Source organism: Lipomyces japonicus (assembly GCF_038497905.1).
Source record: "Lipomyces japonicus strain CBS 7319 unplaced genomic scaffold V1514scaffold_4, whole genome shotgun sequence".
Classification (NCBI taxonomy): domain Eukaryota; kingdom Fungi; phylum Ascomycota; class Lipomycetes; order Lipomycetales; family Lipomycetaceae; genus Lipomyces; species Lipomyces japonicus.
The window spans coordinates 191,858-209,860 of record NW_027117816.1 but is presented as its reverse complement, the minus strand read 5'-3'; the positions used below and the strand labels follow the sequence as shown (position 1 = coordinate 209,860).

The following is an 18,003-nucleotide window of genomic DNA, read 5'->3' as shown; positions in this document are numbered from 1 at the left end:
CACTCTCGCCCCCTGATTCAATTTGCAAACACAAACCTTTTAAGATTATCGCAAACATTGGCACAATGCGATTCCACGTTCACATTAAATACTAGTCAATTACTAAAATCCATGTCGCCACCAGATTTGGTATATTCACGACCGGACGTGGCTCATCTTGTATACGCACGGCAACGGCTGCTCAAGAACAACTGCGTGGTTGAAAAATTCGTCCAGTATGCATGTGAATTCCCCAAGACATTGGACGAGATTCCAGAAAATGTGACAATCGAAAGATATTTTGCATCGTACGTAAAATTAAAAAAAAAAAAACAAAAAAAAATAAATAAATAGTTAGAATTTGGTTTGTGTTAACTCTGATTTCAAAAAACAAACAAAAAGATGCAAGAATAAGGACGGCAAGACATTTAGGATTGAGATCACGCCCGAGAAATCATTCGACGTGAGGCCAGCCGTGTTTCCTCCGGTGGTCAAGGCGCATAAATTAGATTGATTCGACGGTTATAACTTTGGTTGGCTCTATTATAAGATTGGAACATTAGTGGTGCGAGTGGTCGTGATTTGTATAATAATTTCAATATTTCATTATAACAATTGTAAAACAAAAAAATGTCTCTATAGTTTTAATAAAAAAAAAAAAGGAAAAAACAAACAAATCAACTCCGAAAACTACCCATAATCCAAACAAACCCGAAATTTTACAAGCACCAGGTTCAAACCTACCGCATCAACTTTTTTTTGGACCTTCAAAAATCATCCCCAAGGGCATCAAGCGAAACAAGCTCGCCTTCCTTAAATGGTGGAAGACCAAGATATGGGCAACCGTCACACCGGAATGCATCACCAAGGGAGCAATTCCCACATGAACCTGTCTTGCCAGGAACAGTGAAATCGATTTCGGTCACGTCATCAGTGGTCAGAGTGACAATTGTCTTTTGCTGCCTGGCAAGCCGAGCTTCTTCTTCCTGAAGTTCAAGTTCTTTGAGGCCACAGGTGCAGTCCTTGCAGGCTCTCTTTCTGCGCTTGCCAGTTGGCTGACAAGAGATTGGGATCTTGAACGTATCTGGGACTTCGTCCAGTAATGCATTTTCATCAATCAAGTCGTCCTCATCATCATCATCATCGTCGTCGTCATCAAACCTGATTGTCCATTCCTTGACCGGTTGCTTAAGAGAAAACGAATCAGACGAGGTTTCAGATGAGTTTGAAGAGGTAGGTGAAAGTTCAGGAGACGGTGAGCCTGAGTTTGAAAGGGCGATTGGCTTTGACTCACTTTCGCGTTCGCGGTCACCGGATCGTCGCTTAAGTAAAACAACTTTCTGAGCCAATGGTTCCGGCTTCGTCCATGTGGCTTCGAACTGTCCAGCAATCAGAAACCCGGTCATGATGGCGTCCATGTTTTGAGACCCGGTAACACCAACGACTTTGCCACCTGGCACGACGGCATCAAATAACTGTGCCACAACCGCGGTCGACAGGCGAGTTCCAGAAGGCGCAATTTTAATTAAAGAATATGCACCGGTTGCAAGTGAAACCTGACCGGAGGCAAGCCTGTCGAGCATTTGGTGCTTGACTGGCACTGGTAAGGTCGCCGTAATTTCAGACACCTTGGCAGGGTCCGCAGCCAAAGACGGATGGGTCAAAAGCAACGAGGCCATGAATGAGCGTACAATTTATAATAGATTCTGTATCTATAAAAAAACGGATCTAGGCGCTTGGGATTGTTGCAGTTTGAGAAGATGGTGAACAAGGACCGGAAAATGCGTTCTCGATGACTATATACTAATTACATGAAACGTAAAAGGTTATAAAGTATTACAAACCAAAAAAAAATTTCATTACAAATTTGATTGCCATGATTTGATCGGTCGCGTCACCCCGCCAGACCCGTGCGCGATAGATTATTGCCCACGTTAAGCAATCTGCATTTTGGCCATGTACGCAAGGGCTTATCGCAAGCTTTATCTAAGTCTCTTGATACATACGGTCATATCGTTTGGAGCGTATAAAAACAAGAGTAGAAGATTAGCAATTAAGTAATTGAGGTAAAATTGGTGTCATGGAATTTAATGGTATTTTTTTTATGCACAGACGATTGCCTCAATGAAAAAAAAAAATATTTGTCATCATTACTTGAATATTTATGATTGTATGCATATGTATCGGCCGTTGGCCGTTACCTTGTGTGTTTGTACTGAAACTAGAAAATTGTGATTTAATGAGTTGGTTCTATATAACCTGTCCTGTTAGCAGTATTTTGGCTTCATTGTAACTCCTGCTATAAAAAGGCAATGACAATAATAAAGTTGTATGCGTATACATATACGTATATACAACCATTTACATATATTTGGTTAATCGTAACATATTCATGACCAATGATCTATCGAATTGCAACACCATTCAGCTCATGAATGACTACGCTGTCTACAATTACATGATCAAATTGCACGCGTTTTGATTTTTTGCACGCGTTTAAGCAATCCGTTTACTCACGTGATACATACTTTAACTGCCGCCGGAACAAATTGACAATCTCGTCATTGCAATAGCAATTTATTTCCATCTTTTTTTTTTTTATATGTCAGTTGTGATTGTTTATATTTGATGCGAATATGGACTTTTTAAAGTCGGCCATCAACACTATCGCAGCGAAAGCCAACAGCGCGTTCCCATATTCGATTGGCGACAGGATTGACTTCCATAATGATACTATTTGGCAAGTCAATGACGGGTTTCGCCGGGTGAGCCTTTTTTCTTCTTTTTATATCAAGTAGCGATATTAATATTTTTTAAATTTTTGTGAGGATTTAGAATGATAACTTGCCGGTTACCGTATTTCGGTTCGATGTCAACGTCAACAAGAGTCGATTAATTTTGGCGAAGAACGCGGTTAAGAAATTACGCACGTTGAGATTTCCCAGTGTGATTAAGGTCTTGGATATTTATGAATCAGATTCAGAAATATTAATTGCTACCGAACACGTTGTGCCATTAGATCTAGCGCTTCAGAAACGCGAGACCTTGAATAATGATATAATTAGATGGGGATTATATGCAATTGCAGTATGTCAAATTGAAATTAATCTGGAAAAAAAAAAAAGCTGATGACTGATAAATCTACGGTTTTTATTTTTTTTTTATTTTTTTTTTTTAGGTTACTATTAAGTTTATAAACGTGGATGCTTCATCCATCCATGGAAATGTGCGGACGTCTTCGATATTCATTAGCGATAGCGGAGAATGGAAGCTAAGCGGGTTTGAAGTATTGACTTCAACCAAGGATGAAGAACCAGTAATTTATACATTTGGAGGGTTACTACCAGATTCAGCAAGATATGCTTCACCAGAAGTTGTCAAGTCAGGCTGGGACGTTTTAAAGAAGGCTCCGCATCACTTATATGATTCATGGTTATATGGATGCTTAATATATGAAATATTTAATGGCAGACTTACAACTTCTGATCAATTACAATCATCAATCAGAAAACAGATCCCGGCCGATCTTTTTGGCCCGTTTAAACGACTCGTTCAACCGATTCCTAAACAAAGAGTTAGCGTCAAGCAATTTGTAGAAGTTGGAAGAGATAACAATAGTAAGGCAACAAATAATTTAGGAGCCGGGTTTTTCAAATCAGACTTGATTGACTTGTCAGAAAACTTGGACAATTTGGGCGTACAGAATGAACATGAGCGTCAAGCGTTCTTAAGAGAACTACAAAAACTCAAATCAAGATTTCCTCAAAGTTATTTGCGACTTAAAATATTACCAGAATTGGTAAAATGTTTAGAATTTAGTGGCGGTGGTCCCAATGTTTTGGTAGTATTGCTTGATTTTGCATCATTTCTGTCCCAGGAAGAATATCAATCTGCAGTAGCACCAACAATTGTTAAATTATTTTCAGTTCCCGATCGGGCCATTCGTTTAGCATTATTAGAATCACTTTCAAAATTTATTGAATTATTACCAGCCAAAACGGTAAACGATAAGATATTCCCGGATTTGCTTACCGGATTTACCGACGTTGCGCCTGTTATTCGCGAACAAACCGTTAAGGCAGTATTGGTAATCGTGCCAAAACTTTCAGACAGAAATATTAATAATGATTTGTTGAGACATTTGGCCAAGGCACAGAATGATGAGCAACCAGGCATCCGAACGAACACGACAATTTGCCTTGGCAAAATTGCTCATAACCTGGGACCTCATACCCGATCTCGAGTTTTAATTACAGCATTTTCGAGGTCACTGCGAGATTCGTTTGTGCATGCACGATCTGCAGCCTTGCTGGCATTGGCGGTCACGGTTGATATTTTCTCTCCGGATGACTGCGCCACAAAGATATTGCCAGCAATATGTCCTGCATTATTGGACAAAGAAAAACTGGTACGAACACAGGCACAGAAAACTTTGGATGTTTACATAGCAAAAGTGAAAGATCACGCTGCGTCAATCCCAGATCAGTCAGCGTTATCGGCGCCGGTATCGTCCTCATTATCATCTTCACCGTCACCATCGAAGCCAGTTGAAGAAAACGGAGCATGGTCGATTAATGGATTTGCCAAACAATTTGTGTCAGGTAATTTGGAAGCTGGTTTCCCGGTTCTTCAGGAAAGACAAAATGGCGGTGTGCATTTGGCAGACCAACCGGCGCCCTTGACCGTTGAACAACCAAACCGGTCATCGTCATTTAACTTTGCTCCGGACAATAAAGTTGAAGCAGATGACAATAATGAGGATGACGATTTTGGATGGGGTGATTTAGATGATGGTGATGAAAACATTGCTAACAGCAATACATCAGCAAATATAAACGATGACTGGGCAGCGTTTGATGAACCCAAGCCGAAACCGGCCGTGGCCCCGGTGAGAAACACCAAGCCTCTGAACACGACAAGCACAAAGAGCAATATTAATAATAACGTGACTTCGACTAGTCATCGAACAATCAAGTCTCATTCTATTGCGGCTCATAAGAAAAAGAAGGAGCTATTATTTGCTGATGAAGGAGCCGGTGAAGACGATGGGTGGGGAGACGGGTGGTAATTTTTCGTTTGTTGCAGTGTATCAGTACTTACAAATAAGAACGGGCCATCGAGTTGTATAATACTAGTGGCTTATAGTATACAATATTGAGAAAGATTGTTTGACACGATTGAATAAGTTCAAATAACCAGACAGCAATTTGGAAAACTTCAGTGGCAAACGCTGATTGCGTGATCAGAGCCTACCAATTATTTCCGTAGCTAATAAAGAGCAACAAGACATGGTTGAAAATGCAAAAATGATTTTTAAAGATAAAACTAGCTTAATAACCTAAATGTACATGATACGATGCATTTTTTTTTTCGCATAAACCACAACCAAAAAACAACCAAAAATAAAAACCCTCAAAAAAAAAAAACCCCTTAAGCCGGTGAGCTAATTCGGAGAAAGAAATTGATGATAACTGAGGTCAGGAGAAAAAAGCAAAGCATGGTTGGGCCAAACCTGTCATCATAAGGTCCAGCACCACGACGCCTGATTGCTGCCGCACGCCAATGATATGTTACTAAAGCATAAACCATGGTCGCCATGGCTATATAAGTCATGTTAACTAACGCCGGAATAAAACACAAAAAAAAAACGCGACAAATTAGTTTTCTCACCGATAAGCGTGAACAAGCCGGCAGAGAACCGGCCCACTTTGTCACCAAAATTAAGAAGCGCAACACCCAAACCGCCGAGAATGACGGTAAAATGAAGCCACGACAGAAACGTTCGTTCATTGGCAAAAAACACCTAGAAATGAGATATTTTTGTTAATCTTAAAATCCCAAAAGATGTATAACACAAGCATGGCATGACAATTGGAAGACTTACCTTGGGCTCGACCCTAACGGGCAATGCAATGCGCTTGCCAGGCGGACCGGTCATAATTGCAGCCGAGGACATGATGGATGATTAAAAAAATTTTGTTTAATTAAAACAGAATGATCGTCTAGAATTTGAGGTTAAAATATACAAGCTAACAGGCTGCCGCCCTTATCAAAGGACTGGTAACTTCACTATAGCTTATGTCGTCGTTTATATGATGAGTTCACTTTGCTAGCCGCTGACGATTTACTGAGGGTGTCGTGTTAGTGCTGTGTTGGCGCACGAGCCACCCACGTGCTTATGCCATACAAACTATTCTGCAGCGAGCGACTTTCCTAGTTTTTGTTGAATTATTACTATTTCTTATTCAATTACCCGTGTTGAACGAATTGACGCGATTTTACTTGCGTATTAGAATTCGTACTGAAAAAGTATCATGCGTTTTGTTTTAAAATGCTTTGCCATTATTTTCCAATTTGCCCAAAACGTCACTAAAATTAGTGACACACATTTAAGCGAACGCCAAACCAACAAAAAACAGCAAAATATCAGTTACTAAATAAAGAATCTTCTTTATTATATCGAATTATCCTTTACTTTAAGATGAAACCGTAATGATGTAGTTACTCAAACAAGTAATCATAAACTATACTTCTGTTGAAAATAAAAAAAATTACTTCCTTGCCAGGGGTCGAACCTGGAATCTTTCGCTGTGACCAATATAACCAATCGTAGGCGAACGCCTTGCCATTGGGCCACAAGGAATAGCTAATTAAAAAATGAAACAAATTGTATGGTCTTGTGCTAGCCAACAGGGTAATAATTGCAAACAGCTTATAGTCACTAAAGTTTAACAAACCAACAAGTAGCTCCGGATGGCCAAGCTGGTAAGGCGTCAGACTGTAATGGTTATCACCGTGTTCGGTAAATCTGAAAATCGCGTGTTCGAGTCACGCTCCGGAGAATATTTTTTTTATGTTTTTTATATTTTTTTTTTTTTAAAGCAAATGATGTTTTTTTAGAGCTCATTATATTTGATGGGTATGTGTCAGTCAATATATATAAATTTTAAATTAGAAAAAATTATCTTTTCTCCTCGCTACGTGGTATTTTTAATTTTAAGACTTGTTCACATGTATACGAAATTTAAAATCTAAACCGGAGTTATCATTAATTTATTTCATTTTTATTTTTATTTTTATTTTGTGAGAGTGTGTTAAACAATATAGATAGTTCAAACAAAAATCAATCATCAGCTTCTTGTTCAAAATGCCAAACATCATTCACTTCCTGACTGGCAAAACATCTGAACTCGTTTTGTAGTCCGTTCCTATGCTCGGGTCTGAAATCCGTACATTTAACTCCATATAGCTTGTAAGCTTTTAAAATCACGTCCTTGACTTTTAACCCGGTACAAACCGCGACTTTCGCATTGCCGTTAAGGCCATTGTTATCTTTTCTGAGTAATAATCGAACCGATATTGCGGTTTTCAATTGACATTCTTCTGACAAGAAAGGCGGATCAACCAGGACAGCATCAAATGAATTTTTCAAGTCTTGCCGCAAGTTTGTTGGCTGATTAAAATCATAATGCACAAATTGTTTTGGTCCAAACACGTTAAACCGAGTGTCATGTTCAAACACGACTGGATGAATTTTTTGCTGCAACGGCTTGGATAGTCGAGGCAAAATTTGCCTGGTCAGGTATTGATGCACGGTTGGTGCAGAGATAATCGCGATTTTTAAATCCGGTCGTGACTCGTAGTCCGCATGCACCGGCACTGGCGTGCTGTCAATGGATGGGAAGTGCACCAACGATGAGATTAGGTATGCGGACAGAACATGCGCGGTGGCATCTGTATACCAAAACTGTGACAAATTCCAATCTTCCTTAAACACTTCCATTGATGCCAAAGGGTCTTCTCGCTCATCGTCGTCGTCATTGTTATTGTCATTATCATCATCGTTTTTATCGAATCGGGTTTCAGCTCGAAGTCGTAATTTTTCAAATAATTCTAAACTTTCTGCTTGTGATTTTTGAAATTCTTGAAGTAATGCTAACGTATCCGATGACAACCTGTAATCTCAACTCAGCAAATTTAAATATATATATCGTGTGAAATAAAATACATACGTTGGAATATCATTGTCGTCACTTTCAATATTTGCCACATGTTTGTCAGGCGCCATAATTTAAAAATGTGTTGCAATTTTTATCTGGAATATCATATAAAAAAACTGCTATAGGCTTGATTTAAAAACTTGAACCAGATGCATTCAGATTTTACCCCAGATTTTTAAAACATCAAAAACTTTTTAGGTCACCGAAAATAACTTGTTCCTGTATATCGTAAGGGGGTTGTATTTATACGTTACATCCTACTTTGGACTGATTTAAATTTTACAAAATTATAAATATTGCATCGTATAAACAACTTCTAAATTACACATTTTCAAGTACGCACATTTGAAAGAACAAAACAATGGCTGGAAAAAATTTCAACAGGAAAAAAAAATGGCCGAAGTTTTCCTTATACTGATTTAACCTTTAAAAAGCTTCCAAAGTAAAAAAAATCTTCATGCTCGGGAAAGCTCAGCCAATTCGTCGGAGTCATCACCATCGTCATTATCGTCAGCAGTAGCATGATGACTAGGTTCAACCTCGTCGTCTTCATCGTCTTCATCAGAAGATCCGATCCGGTCGGGAGTCATTTGCTGTGACATGTACTGGGACCACTAGTCTCATGAATTAGTAAAACCCAATTAATTTCCTCACTTGAGCCAGTTCAATACTCACATGATCAATGGTGTCTCCTGGTCCCTTGCCGGCGGCGTCAATTCCATCACCCAAATCGTCAACGTCGTCCTTATCCACATCATTGTCATCGTTTGTGTTGCTATTATTCTTGCGACTGTTGTTGTTATCAACATCATCTAAATAGCCTGCCGAAAGTTCTCCAACGGCGTCATCGTCATCGTCTTCCTCGTCTTCTTCCTCTTCATCTTCATCATCATCATCTCTAGTATTGTAGTCTTCCATGCCACCCATGGTTATAAGTTGATGCTGATGTACTTGTTGAATCCCGGAATTAGGCCGCTGTCCACCGAGGATGGAATTATCCCGAATCCGAATCTGTATCAGCGTCTCGTTCACATAATAATTCCAAGCCTGGTTGCCAATCGTGTTTTCAATTACTGCTGAAGATAATGATTCGGGCGGGTATTTTTGCAAAAACTTGACAATCTCTTCTGATATTAATGTTAAATGACCCATGTAGCCCAATCGCATGCGCGTGGTCGCCTCATGCTCGTTCGAATCCTTCGTGCCTTCCACGATTTGATTTGTAATATTGTCAGTCTTAAACAATTCAATAGCCAAATATCGATTATATCCATGATCGATCGGTCCGTTGAAGATCTGTTGAATAATGTCAAAGACAACATTGTGCAAGAAATTATTCCAGGGAAACCTGAAAAAAAGTTTGACGATAGTCGACACGATGCCATACTTGATCAGCTGAAGCTTCAAAAAATCACCAACCACAAGCTCATTCTCGTCAGCCAAGTACTCTTCACTAAGATTGGCAACAATTAATTCCTGGTCGTCGTCCTCATTGTTATCCGATAGATTACTTCCATTCGGTGATAATTGGGATTCTGATTCAACCAGCTCGGCCAAGTCATCAGAAGATTGAGCGTCTTCTTCCACTACAGCTTCAATCGGTTCTGGTTCGGTATCTATTGGTTGTTCCTTGTTTGCCTCATCATCAGCAATCGGGTCAGCATACTCTTTAGTCGGGCTATTTCCCGGTGTTGCCTTTTTCTTTCCCAACCCCCACCACCGCCGAGATTCAGTCACTGGAGGTGATTGCTGTAGCTGCTGTTGTTGGTCACTAACAGATAAAACATTCAGTGAAGCACCGAGATCATGAATACCACTGTCGCTGTCTGAATACGCACTGCGGGTATCAGTATTGGACCATAATTTTTTATTCTGCCTGCGAATAGCGTCTCGTTGCAAAGCCACTTGTTCGCCGCGTGGGTCATTTAACAGACCCATGTTGCTGCAATGCAACAATTCAGCCACAAGTTCGCATATTTTAAATCGTTCAAACCCTAACGGTTCAATCTCTCCAAAAGACGTGGCCAACCGGTCATCCCTCTTCTTGGCCAAGATGCGTTCAAATCTGGGCATGCTTTGAGCCAGGATCTTTAACATGTAACCTAAATATATCGGGTCCCTCGGACCGGGCGGGTGAGATTCGAGCGTGATGTTCAATAGCGGATCCATGTCGTAATCAGAATTATTCTTTCGAATCAATTCAATAATTACACCGACCGCAGTTGCCAACGCTGTGCCGCCACTGGTGACCATCTGATGCGCCAGTTGCGTCACTGCCTCAGGACTGACCAATTCCCTGGTAAGTTCGTTCGGGCCGATTGATGTGTAATCACTACTCGCATTGGCAGAAATTGTGATAAGTGCCTTGAGAAAATCTCCGGATGCTGATTGCGTGTTCGAAGGTGTTTTATCTGAAAGGAACGAAATCAGTGATGGAATCAAGCGTTGTGATTGCAACGTATCGATAATGCCAGTCGGGCTATCTGGCTTGTCCGTGCATAAAATCTTAAGCAACAAGTCCATGATAGACGGCGTGTCAATGTGTCGCATAAACTTTGGCACAAGATCGGGTATGGTCTTCAAAAATTCAATCATTTGTTCAGTTTTCCTTTCCAGAAATTGCTCATTTGTCTTGGTGAAATATCCCGCGTACACTTGGTCAATAGGATTTGGGTTGTCAAGAAATTGCCAAAATTCTGTCAAAAGTGCTGGTTCATGCATTACGGCTTCATATATCGACCAAATCTCTGATGCAAATACTTCTGCTGATAATCGGGCGTACCTGTTTTTAATTTGTTCATTCAAAATTAGATCATCATTTCATTTTTTTTTTTAAAAAAAAAAAACATAATTACTTTACCTCCAAGCTTTTTCATCGTCAAATATATCAGATGACCCTGACTCCGGTGAGGCTGCCACCCGGGTCAATCCTAAATCTTCTTCCCCATCACTTTCGACATCGTTTTCTTCTTGAATTTCATCAATCGTAGAATCATCATCATAATCAGATGAAACTTCAGCAACATGATTTTCATCGTCTTCGGAATCTGAATTCGAAATCGATGAGATCGTGACAGCATCCGCGTCCGATGATTGTACTGAATTTTGTCCATCAATGCCATTCTCCTTGTCAATATCCTTTAGCAAATGGGCAGCTTCATTGTCAATAAAGTCGTTCCCTTCTGTTGAGGTCGTCGTAGGGCTCAACCCATCATTATGTTGCTGTTGCTGTTGTTGGTCTGACTGAAGGTCTGGCGGCGACCAATGACTTACATACCTCAGCATCTGCTGCAATATCCGCGGCTGCCTTAAAAACTCAATCAATTTGGCATTGTGTTCTCGAAGTTCTTGCAAAATGTCATCTTCTTCCAGTAATTCGGCCAACGAGCAATCGGGCTTCTCCAGTAACTTGTTAACACCAGAGGCGGCATTCATGGACGCGAAATTCGCGCCGACGCGCCAAAATGCCATTCCGGAAAAAAGAAACGAAAAAGGACGAGGTTGCTTTTAATGCAAAAAGAACAGAAAAAAGAAAGAGTGCGACGTGAAAAAGACCACTAGAATGCAAGTCCGGTATAGTTATTGTATTAGCGTGGGGAGGGCGTTATGCTAACTATTTAAAATGTCCATTTATTAATTGCTACAGTTTTTTCTTTCAACTTTAAATGGCCACCGCCCTGACGTCGCGTTTGTAGCTGTACTTGCACAAGACCTGTGGCTGGTTAAGGGCAACCAACAACGTCATTCCAGAATTGATCATAAAATAAAAATATTATAATATAATATTATATTTCATAAACACATTATTCCCGACAATTTACTTATCTCTACGTTCTAATCTGGCCACCGAGTGGTGCACCTCGGCAACCTTGTTTCCCAGCGACATGAACACAGCGTACTCCTCTCTCAGGGCTTGCAAAACCGCTTCCGCACCAGCACCGGTCGATGCCCGACCGTCAATTATTTCACGCTCGATGCCGTCCACGGCACCGTCGACCTCTTGGAGTACGGTCTTGTAATCGTCGATCTTGGCTTGCAACTCGATGGCCAGGCGTTCGAAATATGCCAGTAACGGATCACCTGGCGGCAGCCTGGCCCCAGGTATGCGCAACTGTTGAATCAATTGTAGGCATAACTGCACGTCTTCAGTCGACACGTCCACGACTGATTTAAGCAATGTCATGGATGCCACGTCGTTTGCTAACGCATGATTTGTCGTTGTCAGCTTCTAGAAATTCCCATGCCGTTAATAAAATATGTTCCAAAACAAAAAAAAACAAATCCATTTTTGCTAACTATACGTACTCTTAGTATGACTTCAACATCACGTGGGACGCTTTGCAGTAATTCTTGCCTGGTTTCCTTTCGCGCGCTCAAATCTTCAGAAATTTCAATCTGTTGTGTAATGTATTTACTGTCATGAAATTAGCAATTCAGAAGAGTGGTTCATATATTTCGCAATAGCTATGGATTCACATACTCAACTTCGTCAAGTTCTTTCTGTGCCGGTTCTGGCAGATCACTATGCCGTGTTAAAGATGTAAGTTGAACTTGTTGTTGCTGTGATTGTAATTGTAATTGCTGCTGCTGCTGTTGCTGCCGCTGCTGCTGTTGTTGTTGTTGATTTGTTGATGCTCCAAATAGTGAAGTTCCAAGCCCTCCGGTAGTAGGTGCACCTGTCCCAAATAATCCACCAGCCGGGTTTGCTGCGGCCGTACCACCTGCGGTTGACCCGAACAAGTTTGTGTTGGGTGCTGGTGCGGCAGCAGTGGTATTTCCAAATAATGACGGAGCGGCTCCAGCAGGCTTCGTCGTAGATGATCCAAACAGTGAAGTGGTCGGCTGTGCCAAAGGTGCAGTATTAGCTGATCCAAATAGAGAAGGACCTAATCCTGTACCACTGGTGGTGGCATTCTGGTTCGTCGTACCACTACCACCGAACAGGTTGGGCGTGGTTGTTGATGATCCAAATGAGAAGGCAGGGGTACTTCCCTGCTGCGTTGATGATGATGATGATGATGTCGCAGTCGTTCCAAATAGACTATTCGCACCAGTCACATTGGTATTATTACCAAATAATCCGGTTGATTGCAGCGGCTGCTGCTGCTGTTGTTGTTGTTGTGGTTGCTGAGGCGTGCCGAACAGGCTTGTCGTCGTAGTCGCAGCAGGCTTTGCCGGCGTACCAAACAACGATGACGTCTGAGACGTGGATCCGCTAAAAAGGATAAATTAACATTTCTTAGATTTGTTCACAGGTAATCAATATGTTTGCTCAACTTACAACATTGATGATTTACAACGGTGAATTAGATTGGTTTTGACCCTGTTGCCTGAATTTTTTGAATCTAACAGTTCCTCTTTCCCCTGCACAAGTGCACAGTTGTCATACGGGGTTACGCAAACATTGAAAGCAACAAAAGCGTTCAAAGTCACTACGCTTCTCTTTCCATTAATAATACTTATATTGTAATATTTTTATTTATAAATGTTTGATTGCATTTGATATTAATGTTTTATATGATTTTAGAAATACGAGTTACATAGATGTCCGCGATGGCATTATTGGGCTGATATAATTAGAAACTACTTTGCGGGATGGATCGCGTGAGCCATTCTCTTGAATATCTGCATCCTAAAGAAGGCGGCAAGAAGGCGGCAAGAAGATGGCAAGATTGGAATTGTTTGAATGCAGTTTTGAATTCAAGGGAGTGCATTGAATGATAACAATGGACCGGATAGCTTCAATGAGCTACCGATATGTAATCAGGCCTTGCGGTCCCTGGCTAATATGGAAGGTAGCTCCAGTTCATACGTAGCTGCGCTGATATTACGAATAATGCTGAATGACCTAATGAATTTTGTTTGTAGTGTCAAGACCTGGTCTTTGTGCCGGGCCTATATGAAATGACCTATCTGTTTTTCTCTTCGTTGGCGTACATATTCCACAAATATTCCTTGACCCTTAGAGTGACTATTAATGGTGGTGGCATCATGGATAAATTTAACGGCATTTTTTGGTTAAAATTAAATCAAGAGTTCCGGTCGACTCCCATTGGCGTCCTCATCAAGATTTAAGAGAACTCAACAGTAACGTGCGAACCAAGAAACTCAGTTATAATGCATTGATGAATTTCATTTGAACCATGATGAATGAAAAAATTAAGTAACCTGAACAACATACAGTAAAACTAGATACTTGTTGGTACGCTCTTGCAATAACTGAATATAATGCAGTTTTGACATTGCGCTAATTCTTCCGTCGCTACATTTTTAACAAGACCGAATAGCTTTGCCTTTTCATTCTCATGTGAAACTTGAGTCTCACATTAGCGCCCTCTTTATCGTAATTAAGCTCAAAAGACGGACAAATTCTCCATATTAGTTTATTGTGAATTTCGTAGCTGGCCATCTTTAACGGTGTCATCGAGATGGACAGGATGAAATCCACCTGACTGATAGTCTTGTTCAATCTCTTAAAAACATGTGAGATAGAACTATTATATTGTTCGCCCGTATTTTCGGCGTGTCAGATAGTAAAGAGTATTTAACAAATAACTAGAAACTCTTGAAGTCCAACCTTCTCACGATCTGCATGCACATCGTTGTATCTCAGACGCAGTAAGTCGCAACCGGCATAGCAGACTGAATCTGATCAACAGCATAGACTTAAAACTTGCTCTTTTTCTTCAAATATGAGCTATCCCAATTTACAATCAAGAACATGCCATCTGTGAGATTCAATCCTTGAAGATGTTTTGACAGTGTACACCGAGTTTGATTTTCTTGCTAAAAACAAAACCGCCCGTGTTGTTGAATAGTTACTCGGAACAATTGACTTACAAGACCAATGATTAACATACGCTGGCAAGAAGTTGGTTGATTATATATCCCCCACAAACCCCCGGACGGCTGTCGCGCGAACAAGACGGACGACCCGGCCCGGTAATTTTTTTGTTTTCTCCGGTTAAAAGCTATACCTAGTAATACAAACAATTTTATCCTTTAGTTTTTTTTTTTTTAATTTTTAATTTCATCTGTCTTCACCGTGGCGGCTTTTCTAATAACAAAGTCCATTTCTTCGAGCCTGCTGTTAAGGACCGCAAACCACGTGTTATTCAAACCTGTCACCACCAAGAAATCTTTCCTGCTACGTCAATCAGTATTATCATTATCACCAGTTCGTAAAATGTCTTCGGAACAAGCCGCAGCTGCAGTAGTGGAGTCAGCCAAAAAATTGGCTGCTTACGCTGCTGTGGACCAGCATTTCCCACACGACGCCAAAGTGGTTGGCATTGGATCCGGCTCTACCGTCGTGTACGTGGTCGAACGCATTGTGCAGAAAAAATTAGCGGGCGAGATTTCACCTGGCGTGACATACGTGCCAACTGGGTTTCAGAGTAAGGAATTAATAATTGAAGGTGGGCTGAACCTGGGCGCTGTTGACCGGTATGAAAAATAAAATAAAACATCAATTGTTTCCGTTATTATTTGGTTTACGTTTTTGGTTTTGTTTTGTTTGACTAATTCAGCTATTACTTGCGAGTAGGTACCCGGTAATTGACATTGCATTTGACGGCGCTGACGAAGTGGACGCTGAGCTTAACGCAATCAAAGGTGGCGGCGCCTGCCTATTCCAGGAGAAACTTGTCGCCGCCAGCGCAAAGAAATTCATTGTCGTGGCCGATTACAGAAAGAATTCGACCACGTTAGGTACACAATGGCTTCAGGGAGTACCAGTCGAAGTTGTACCACTGGCACATGCAAAAGTCAAGCAAGACTTGATCGCCTTGGGCGCAAAAACTGCCGTGTTACGATTAGGCGGTAAGGCCAAGGCCGGACCTGTAATTACGGATAATTCCAACGTGATCATTGATGCTCATTTTGGCCCTATTGAAGACCCGCTAACGCTGGCATCGGCGATCAAATTGCTTGTCGGTGTGGTTGATGTCGGATTGTTTATTCGAATGGCTGATGCTTCGTACTTTGGCAACGCGGATGGATCCATAACAGCCAAGATTCGCGATGGAGATAAAATTCTTGTGCATTAAATAAAAAAATTGTCTACATAGAGATATAAGTACATATATATATTACTGCTGGTACAGAACGAATCCATGACTGTCCCTAAGAACCAATTTTTCGTAGTCGACTTCGGGATTGTATTCCTGCCATATGGAGGCTGGATATATATGTTTATGTCTCTGATACCAGGGTCGATACACGATCTTCCACCTGGTCGGATCTGGATCTGGATCATTAAAGTCGAATAGTAATCCAAATTTAGACTTGACTTTGTTTAAGACAAAATAAACAAATTCGTAATGATGAGGGATGATAATGTTGTCTTTGACTAGCATGAGATCGTCCACGGTAACTCCGCGATGAAACTCCTTGCGCACCTTGCGTGTGCGGTCAAGCATGGCCCAAACTTGATCACCTTTGCAAATTCGCGTTTCTACCGGAACATCATTGGCCTTGCTACCACCACCAGGTCTGTTACCTTCAAAAAAAATAAACTTCACGTCGACTTGCTCTTGCCGCAGTTCGGCAGTAATCCGGTTTTGCGATTCTCCGAGTTGGGGACCGCCAGTTGTGGATCTGATTTTGATAAATGATGTATCAACCGTGCCGTCAACTATTTTCCGTTTTTTTACCGGATTAGTTATTAGTGTTGTTGTTGTTGTTGTTGTTGTTGTCGTTGTTGTTGTTGTTGTTGTGGGGGTCGCCGTTGTCGCTGTCGTACCATCGTGGTGATCATCTTCAAATGATAGTTTCGATTTTTGTAATGCATTTTTTTTCCTCCTTTTCACTGGTATAATAGCCAACATGGCAGATTCGTCTGATACTAACGCGCGTTCCTGATCCGCACCGTCCTTCTGCTGCTGCTTGTCCTCTTCCTGTGATATTGGCACAGGCGTTGGCGTGTTCGATGTCGACGCCGACGATCGTTCTGTAGCTTCTTGCCGCCGACGCTTTAACTCATCCAGTTTAACCAACCCAATTGTCTCATTCTTAACGATGTCTTCCGCAAGTGGTGTTAATTGCGTGGTGAATCGGTTAGCCGGTGCGATAATCTTGTCGTGATTATCGGTTGCATATTGCGACTTGGCCACTCGCGCTGCTGCCGCACGTGATACAGACGATGATGATAATGCTTTCCCAGATGGCCGTTTTCTGAAACCCATGCGTTCCTATAACAAAAGATTGATGAAACAATAGTATATATGTATATATGTTGATTGTGGGGAGGAAGTTAAAAATTAAAATGACTTTTCTTTCTCACTAAAACGCGCTCAGAGACTTATAATTAATTTACAGACATTTTTTTTAATTTATTGGGACGATTAATTAAATTTTTTTCATATGCTTTTAGTTTGTTAACAAATAATGTCTTTACTTCTTTCACTTATAAATAATTTTCCTTTTCTAGCACTACTATGCCAACTCGTCAGTCATCATTGCTATTTGCGCAGGTTTTAGGGTCGCTGTAGAACATAGACAGCTATTACAACAGACGACACTGTAGAGTATAAGAGGGTTTTTTCACCATTAATAGTCAGTTAGTAGCAGAATAGTCACTCAAGAACTATGATATAATCTTTTCTTGCTAACCATCTTTAAATTTAAACAAGAACCATTCGATTAAATTGGGAATACAAACCTTAAATTTTGCAGATGGATTCTTATTTTTAAAGACGTTGAAGTACTTTTGGCACTTGATAAAACCCGATATTCTTCTACTCGGATTTAAAATAAAATTCTTGAAAGAAATTTTTAAAATAAAAATAGAATAAGCAAACTCGAGAAATCTCCGCCAATTAATTTTGAAGGACCACCTGAAGCACTTTGGTTGTATCGATATCGATACTGCATTTGCGGCAATTCAAGCACAAGCCCGGGAATACGCAATGTGTAAGTATTTTAGAAATCTTTGCCGGGGGAATATCAAACAACTGGAAACTAGATTCATAAGGTATTTGAAGGTATTCATAACCATATGTCTCGTGCAATGGCACCGGCTGCG

General features: G+C 40.8%; 9 protein-coding genes and 2 non-coding genes across 11 annotated transcripts; 4 read left to right on the top strand and 7 right to left on the bottom strand.

Moving 5' to 3' along the window:
- Positions 1-29: 29 nt before the first annotated feature.
- Positions 30-620, top strand: V1514DRAFT_325079 (uncharacterized protein; the record flags this gene model as incomplete). The annotated part of the gene is made up of 2 exons (XM_066926546.1): positions 30-287; positions 382-620. Coding segments are annotated over exons 1-2 (283 nt in total), but the record flags the coding sequence as incomplete, so codon positions are not given.
- V1514DRAFT_325078 (cytokine-induced anti-apoptosis inhibitor 1, Fe-S biogenesis-domain-containing protein) lies at positions 558-1,788 on the bottom strand. Its single transcript, XM_066926545.1, has one exon. The coding sequence runs from the start codon at positions 1,656-1,658 to the stop codon at positions 747-749; it is 912 nt and encodes a 303-aa protein (XP_066785548.1). The 5' UTR covers positions 1,659-1,788; the 3' UTR covers positions 558-746.
- Positions 1,789-2,317: 529 nt separating this feature from the next.
- Positions 2,318-5,354, top strand: V1514DRAFT_325076 (armadillo-type protein). The gene is made up of 3 exons (XM_066926544.1): positions 2,318-2,744; positions 2,815-3,066; positions 3,158-5,354. The coding sequence occupies exons 1-3, from the start codon at positions 2,616-2,618 to the stop codon at positions 5,045-5,047; spliced, it is 2,271 nt and encodes a 756-aa protein (XP_066785547.1). The 5' UTR covers positions 2,318-2,615; the 3' UTR covers positions 5,048-5,354.
- V1514DRAFT_325074 (uncharacterized protein) lies at positions 5,039-6,047 on the bottom strand. Its single transcript, XM_066926543.1, has 3 exons — positions 5,864-6,047; positions 5,650-5,782; positions 5,039-5,579 (listed from the first exon to the last, which is right to left on the bottom strand). Exons 1-3 carry the CDS (start codon positions 5,933-5,935, stop codon positions 5,410-5,412), a joined length of 375 nt encoding a protein of 124 aa, XP_066785546.1. The 5' UTR covers positions 5,936-6,047; the 3' UTR covers positions 5,039-5,409.
- Positions 6,048-6,533: 486 nt separating this feature from the next.
- Positions 6,534-6,622, bottom strand: V1514DRAFT_t12. The gene has a single exon. It is a non-coding gene; the product is annotated as a tRNA-Arg (tRNA).
- Positions 6,623-6,726: 104 nt separating this feature from the next.
- V1514DRAFT_t14 lies at positions 6,727-6,821 on the top strand. The gene has a single exon. It is a non-coding gene; the product is annotated as a tRNA-Tyr (tRNA).
- A 204-nt stretch (positions 6,822-7,025) lies between these two features.
- V1514DRAFT_302040 (putative N6-adenine methyltransferase-domain-containing protein) lies at positions 7,026-8,240 on the bottom strand. The gene is made up of 2 exons (XM_066925562.1): positions 7,992-8,240; positions 7,026-7,934 (listed from the first exon to the last, which is right to left on the bottom strand). Exons 1-2 carry the CDS (start codon positions 8,045-8,047, stop codon positions 7,103-7,105), a joined length of 888 nt encoding a protein of 295 aa, XP_066785545.1. The 5' UTR covers positions 8,048-8,240; the 3' UTR covers positions 7,026-7,102.
- A 10-nt stretch (positions 8,241-8,250) lies between these two features.
- On the bottom strand, positions 8,251-11,586 carry V1514DRAFT_325070 (SIT4 phosphatase-associated protein-domain-containing protein). Its single transcript, XM_066926542.1, has 3 exons — positions 10,840-11,586; positions 8,655-10,761; positions 8,251-8,593 (listed from the first exon to the last, which is right to left on the bottom strand). Exons 1-3 carry the CDS (start codon positions 11,448-11,450, stop codon positions 8,435-8,437), a joined length of 2,877 nt encoding a protein of 958 aa, XP_066785544.1. The 5' UTR covers positions 11,451-11,586; the 3' UTR covers positions 8,251-8,434.
- A 186-nt stretch (positions 11,587-11,772) lies between these two features.
- On the bottom strand, positions 11,773-13,279 carry V1514DRAFT_325068 (uncharacterized protein). Its single transcript, XM_066926541.1, has 4 exons — positions 13,261-13,279; positions 12,460-13,194; positions 12,285-12,393; positions 11,773-12,207 (listed from the first exon to the last, which is right to left on the bottom strand). The coding sequence occupies exons 1-4, from the start codon at positions 13,263-13,265 to the stop codon at positions 11,797-11,799; spliced, it is 1,260 nt and encodes a 419-aa protein (XP_066785543.1). The 5' UTR covers positions 13,266-13,279; the 3' UTR covers positions 11,773-11,796.
- Positions 13,280-14,921: 1,642 nt separating this feature from the next.
- Positions 14,922-16,079, top strand: V1514DRAFT_325063 (ribose 5-phosphate isomerase A-domain-containing protein). The gene is made up of 2 exons (XM_066926540.1): positions 14,922-15,425; positions 15,526-16,079. The coding sequence occupies exons 1-2, from the start codon at positions 15,166-15,168 to the stop codon at positions 16,025-16,027; spliced, it is 762 nt and encodes a 253-aa protein (XP_066785542.1). The 5' UTR covers positions 14,922-15,165; the 3' UTR covers positions 16,028-16,079.
- Positions 16,021-17,614, bottom strand: V1514DRAFT_325061 (XAP5, circadian clock regulator-domain-containing protein). The gene has a single exon (XM_066926539.1). It carries the CDS (start codon positions 17,162-17,164, stop codon positions 16,070-16,072), a length of 1,095 nt encoding a protein of 364 aa, XP_066785541.1. The 5' UTR covers positions 17,165-17,614; the 3' UTR covers positions 16,021-16,069.
- Positions 17,615-18,003: the final 389 nt, after the last annotated feature.